We start from the raw sequence: 6,669 nt of genomic DNA, 5'->3' as shown, positions 1-6,669 counted from the left end.
CCCACTGTATCTAAACACTTTTATTTACCATTCCTTGTTTTTTTAAATAAAAAGTTTTGAGACACACGTTTGCTGTAAAAAATTGTATGCATTTTCCTTAACCACGCTGTAAATTCCAGGCCCTGTATTTAAAGTTGGATTTGAAGGAGTATGGCTTTTGTATCCACCTCATGCGTGTGTGTGTGTGTGTGTGTGTGTGTGTGTGTGAATATATATATATATATATTATTATTATTATTATTATTATTATTATTAATAAATAAGCACACAGTTGCAACATATCCCTTCATATCAGTTTAAGATTAAAGGATGTATCTACATCTGGAATACAAAAAAAAGTATCTCTCAAAGAATTGAGATTTGACACCCGGATTAAGGTTTTTTGAAAGATTATTTGGTATTAGAGATGATTATGATATGCAGAGATCACTGTCCAGCAGGTCAGGTAAACTGTTAAGGCTCCAGTCATATCTTCACAGTAATAACTCATTTGTAATACAGCATGCGAACCTTAAATCCAGCCAGAATTAAAGTGCTGATAAGCTGATAGAACTTGAGCTTTGTTTTTTTAATTTATTTTTTCTTTTCATATTATTTATTTGCCTTCTATCTGTATTTGTGGACAAAACCATTTGTTACCAGGAAAATATAATTACTTGTGGCAGTCTCCACATGAGGAAGATATTTAATCAGAGTGATATCTATGAAAATATCGCTCTGATTAAATATTTTCCTCATGTGGAGATTTTATTTATTTCTCCTTTAAGTAAATAAATAAAATCAAACCAGAACATTATGTTTGTTTTTCAAATTTGAAACTGATTCCCCCCAGTAGATTTTCTGGTACATTCCCTCTTTGTTTTTCATGACAAACTGATCTCCATGACTATATTGGCCATTGTGGTTATAAAGCCACCATACTGGAATGTGACAAAAGACCCCTAAACAGTAATGTTAACATACATACATGATGGTAAATCCCAGTTGAGAATGATGAGTATTTAGTTAACTTGTTACATTGAGATTGTTCTCATTGAACGCTTTGTACCAAAGTCTGAGCAGTTCCAGCAGAACTTAGAGTTCAACTACATCCCTCTTCAAATTCCAGCTGGGCACAGAATTATTTTCCAAACCAAATACCAAAGGGAGCGACACCACAATGTAAATAAATGAATTAAGAGGCTTGTGTTTGCAATTTCTTACTTTATTCTTTATTTTTTAAGGAATTTCACAAAAAAACTGTATAAAATGATCACATTATCCATCACGTTACATCACAGTCTATACAAATAAATATCAATAATACATTAAAAAGAGCTAGTTTAAATTAAGCAGGAAATAAATATACAGAAATCTATTTCAAACAGAAAGATTCAGAGACAATCCCTCTCAAAGTCTGCATTCAACAAAACCACACAATATGCAATCAGCCAAACCCCTTCTGCACTTTTATTATACTCAACGGGCCCATGATGGATTTACAACATGCAGCTTTGGAGTCTATTCTTGTTATCCTCCAGTTACTAGCATGTGTGTGCTTTAATCTGATGCTGGCTGTTATGCTATCAGCCAATGTGGGATTTCCAACAACTTGAGTAATTTCTTTGAGAAGCGGTGATATGTCTGAGAAGAAGCCGTGTGTTCATGTCCATGTGTATATCTGTGACTCTGAGTGTGTGTGTGTGAGAGAGAGAGAGGGAGAGTTTACGGAGGTCTGTCTGTGAGTATGTACAGTTCTATGTGTGTACCTGTATGTGCGTGTTTCAGTATGCGTTTTCATGTGTGTGCAGGTGCGCATCCATGTTGGCCTATCAGAAATCGAGCAGGTTAGTGACAACGGCAGCGTTGTAGATCAGGTCGGAGATGTACCCAAGCGAAGTCTGGGGTCCGGCCATGGCGTGGTCCTGTCCGTGGGGGATATCCCAGTACATCTGCTGCGGGTGGGTGGGAACCACCTGGTCTATGGAGGGGCAGCCGTACCGGCCCTGAGGGGCCGAGTGAGGCTGGGGCCGGGGGTGCCTGTACCCTGGGGAGGCTGCACACAGCTGGCTAATCTCCTCCCACCGCTGCTGGGTGGGCCGGACCTGTCTGGCAGCGGCCAATAGAGGAGCACGGGGGCGGCGGGCGTCCTCCCAGAGCAGCGACTCGGGAAGGTCGGGAGAGGCTGGCGTGGGGGACGGAGCAAGTTGGGAAACCCCTCCGCTGTACTGCCTTGCCCAGTCTGAGTAGGTCTGCCTCCGGCCCTCAGGCTGGTACTGCTCCGGGCCACCCAGCGCCCCCATTTTTGCAGGGACGAACGTGGGGCAGAGGGAGGGGAGGCCTGGAGGGGGGAAGCAGGCGGTGGCCTCCTCTTTTCCTGGACTCCTCTTCACGGGCCGGCTCAGTCTCCCGCTCTTTATGCTCCGAGCTCGTCGGTTCTGGAACCACACCTGTCCCAGCAAAAAGGCAGCAAAAAGGTTACAATGAAATGTTGAGTCAAAAAGCAACCTTGAGAGAGAACTTTCACAATAGTTAGGCCTAGTAATTAAATTGATCTGCTTCCAGAAAGTTACACTTTTTATTCCCAAGTGTGATCGTTTATGTTGAATCGTCTGGAAATGCAATGGCGACTTTTTAAATGCATGAATTTTAGACCGTAACAAGGGTTTAAAAAAAATAAAAAAAAATCACAAAATAATACAATGCAAAGTATCTACTAAATGCCTACATGTTAAATGTGATGTTAAATCAGTTGGAAATGGGCTTGAAGTATGAAATCATTGTAAACTAGTTGAGCCTTTTTGAATACTTTCCAGTCACAACGCCAGGCTATGTACGAGATGGAGCACTTACCTGTATCTTGCTCTCAGGTAAATGTGTGAGCGCTGCCAGCCTCTCCCGCAGTGTTATGTCCGGGTATGGTGTCACTGCAAAGGCTCTCTCCAGCTCTGATAATTGCGCTCGACTGAAGATGGTTCTCTTTCTTTTCCTTTGACCTTCCGCCAGCCCAGCTTTGTCTGGCTCTCGGGAGGACGTTACCGACTCACTCATCAAGTCTGATAATACACAAACACATATAAGCTTGTTTATTATTATTGATTGGGAGTATTGATAGATTTATGAGTCTTTTTGCTGTTTGTTGTTTGTATTTAATCACTTACATTATTACATGATGTGAAAATATACAGGTCGCATTATAAAGGATATATTATATTATTATAACGTCAGTTGTAAATTACAAAATTAATTATTAGTTTACATTCTAAAAGCATGTAGGCTAAACATTCGCGTGTCAAATCAAATTAAACATTTATTTGTACCGTGCGTTTAATAATAACAATAAAATAAAAATAAAACGAATTCGTGTGTGTGGCGAAAACATTGCTCTGCACGCAAACAGTGCCTTTTAACAATGACATCATAATATTTATTTATATTTATTTATAATTTACGAAAAATATTGTATACTCTAAGAATTAACCACAGCTCACCTTTAAATTGGTCCTTGCTTTTGGATAGTACAAAATCTATATCTCGGTCATCTATTAGTTTCTGGACGCTGAAGAATTCGGGTTCCACGAAGAGCGCCATAAGGTCCACAAAGTTCTGTTAGTTAGCAATATAAAAATACTGACGACAAAGTCAAATTACGGGTTTGTTCTTCCAATAAATTCACCATCAAAATCACTATCTAAATCCAGGGTTAAATTGTGACATGGGTTGGCAAAGCTTCGGTCTTTTATGCGCCCTTTTCTATCACACCCAACAACCCCCCCATTCAGATGTCGACAAGGCAGCCAGCCGCCTCTTGGGCTCAAGTGTGACGTTGTGACTGACCCTACATAGAATCTGGCCTTTGATCAATCCGCCAAGTCTGACACTACACACACCAGTCTTACAGATTGGAGCCTCTTTCCAAGTGGCGCGTGTGCTTCTATAGCGTTTAGGCAAGAAGACATGTTGTCACTTCTTTGTCCTATTCATTGTCAATATTCCCGAAAGCCACTGAACACAGCAGACATGTTAGAGTATTAATTTCACCTTTATCCAATCATGATTAACATATACATGCTTAAAAAAAGAATAATATATACAATACATTTGTTTTTTGCCTTTTTCTGAAGAGCTGCAATACATTCGTTAAAATATATTGGGAAATTGAATAGCTAACCGTTTAAATGTGTATATAAATAACCTTAATCGTAACGACCCGTAATGACATACTTTGTCCTGTACAACATATAAGCAGAACAAATAACAATCTATATTGTGATAAATCTCCCATCGGCTATATCTCGATTTTAATATTTAATATTATCCAAGAGCAAATTATATCCAGAGCTCGGGGATGGTGTTGTAGGGATTAAATCCGATGAACAACAGTGCATTCGAGTCAACGGTAATCTGAGCTAAGATTAGTTTGGTAATCTGTGCGTTTGTGAACTTTATTGTTATGAACCCTTTCTAGTAGAGTAAGATAGTCGAATGAGCGCCAGTGATAGCAGTTTAAGTAGTAACAGCACAGTAATCATTGTTATATCAACTTTTACAGAGTCCATATCCTCCCACATTAACTCTCATAATTTAATTAACTTTGGCATTTTACTGTGAACTAAATACGCATTTTACTGTGCTGATTTATTACCTGGTTACCTATCTCCGTTTCTTATTCGATTTTGTTTAAGTTCAAAGGTTAGGCTACGTGAGAATGCATTCCCTGTGAAGATACATGAGTATTTTTGTCGACAGGCGATTTCTTAAAACATCCACGATCAACTTTTTCAAAAGTCATTGAATGTAAAGACGAGCGCTGTCACCAGTTAATTTGCATTACTAACCCCGCCGTGAAGCTGTCGAATACACACAAGGACGCGGATTCCGGTGCCTTTAATATTGATTGCCCATTATGTGTAATTAGTAGCAGTTAGGAGAAATCTTTTCCTAAAGAAATGAACTGAGGCAAAAAAAGTTAAGCATTTTCCTGAAAATAGTATACCCCACCTTTAAATCAGCTCTTACAGATTTTATATCCAATATCTAGCTACTCAATTAGAATAGTCTACTTTATTACATATTAGTCTATACACTGAGAATTTTGCTGTGTACACAGCATCATCAATTCTACGCATGTTTTTTCATTAATATTATACGTTAGTAGCCTAGTACTCTAGATACCAAAGCCTGCCTTGATTCTGGACTATAAAATACAAGCGTTATGTTTAGCCTACACGTCTAGTTTTCATTAATTCAACCTTTATTTACACTCGGAAATGACACATTGAAGTATGCCGAATTAACAATACAAAAATAATAGATCAACGTAGAAAACAACGAATATGTTGCAAATAATCACATCCAAAAAAAGATTACATGAAAAATTCGGTAAAATGCTTTAGGTTTAAGGTTGCTTGCATGTGTACCGCACATAAGAAGGATTTTCCCACATTGAATGTTACGGATACAGTGATATAATGTGCATTCGATGACGATTCAGTATGCTCTAGTGACGCCGGGAGATGTGTGATAAGGACGAGTAGAGAAGGCTGCTCCTCCGCTTTGACTGCGGTGAGCTGGAGGCTACCTGTAGCCTCCCACAACCAGGGAGGCATACAGGACCTTGGACAGCAGCGGCCTCCTCCACAGCAATGAACTCCGGCATTACTTTCGTTAGGCCAACTATATTGGCAGTCTCATGTGTCTTTAAAAAATATATTTTTGGAGCATAGTCGTCGCGTGTTTGTGCGCGGGCCTCAAGCCTCTGCATTCATATACTGTCGGAGTTCTGTCTCCGATTGAGCACATACTTATCACTATGACTTATCACTATTTTCTGTTTTAGAACATTGTTTGCCTTCAGTGGCGGTGTGTTTTCTTGCTGAATCACCCGACGCGCACGGTTACCATCACTTCCAGCACTGTGACACAACCATATAGAAAAGCGCGCGCCAACCAAAAAAGGATGCATATGATAAACTATGAACGAAACTAAATCTATATCTGTAATGTATAATAATCTATATGGGAAATCAAACATGTGGGAAAACCGTATACTTTTATTTAAATACATTTGCTCTAATGTTTATTTTATTTTATTATGTTGTTTTATTATAATTTTCTGAAAACCATACGTGTCAAAATTATTGGCAGCCCTAGGAATGATTGTAAATAAAATAAAATGTAAGAAAAGTAAAATTGGCAATGAAATCGTAATTTAGTTAATCTCAGTGTAGATGAACTATATTGTGTAATTCCATCACTTACTGGTCATATAAAAAAATAACAAAATCCCTGTCATCCATCAGCATAGGAAAAGCCAAATAACTGTCAGTTCAAAAGAGACTGATGGTAATTAACTGTCACAAGTCTTGTAATGAGTACAAAAAAAAAACATGAACTGTTAAACATACTACTTAGCACTGTAAGGGCAATAATAAAACATTTAAAACATATTGAATGTTTGAAAACTTGCCAGGAAGAGGATGCAAGTGCACATTGTCCCCACAGACGGTGATGAAGATAGTGAGGGGCAATAAGGGTCACGGTTTAAGAATTGCAGAGATGCACGTCTCAAAAAGTTACATTAAACACCGCCGCCATACCGAAAAACTCTCCGGAAGAGTGAAGTGCATAGAAATCCTTTACTGGGCACAATAAGCAAAACCAAGCATCAGGTTGCCAAACATTATTGGA

General features: G+C 38.8%; 1 protein-coding gene across 1 annotated transcript; it reads right to left on the bottom strand.

Annotated features, from left to right (window-relative positions):
- Positions 1–1,811: 1,811 nt before the first annotated feature.
- sebox (SEBOX homeobox) lies at positions 1,812–3,570 on the bottom strand. Its single transcript, XM_061249370.1, has 3 exons — positions 3,461–3,570; positions 2,833–3,025; positions 1,812–2,429 (listed from the first exon to the last, which is right to left on the bottom strand). The coding sequence occupies exons 1-3, from the start codon at positions 3,568–3,570 to the stop codon at positions 1,812–1,814; spliced, it is 921 nt and encodes a 306-aa protein (XP_061105354.1).
- Between the last annotated feature and the right edge of the window lie 3,099 nt (positions 3,571–6,669).

The sequence above is a fragment of the Conger conger genome, chromosome 7 (assembly GCF_963514075.1).
Source record: "Conger conger chromosome 7, fConCon1.1, whole genome shotgun sequence".
Taxonomy (NCBI): Eukaryota; Metazoa; Chordata; class Actinopteri; order Anguilliformes; family Congridae; genus Conger; species Conger conger.
This window is presented reverse-complemented; position numbering and strand designations above follow the sequence as displayed.

Coding starts and splice junctions, on each gene's coding strand:
- sebox (XM_061249370.1), bottom strand. CDS start 3,570: ATGGCGCTCTTCGTGGAACCCGAATTCTTCAGCGTCCAGAAACTAATA. Junction 3,026..3,460: donor CAATTTAAAGGTGAGCTGTG/GTTAATTCTTAG, acceptor AGACTTGATGAG/TGAGTCGGTAACGTCCTCCC. Junction 2,430..2,832: donor TACCTGAGAGCAAGATACAG/GTAAGTGCTCCA, acceptor TTGCTGGGACAG/GTGTGGTTCCAGAACCGACG.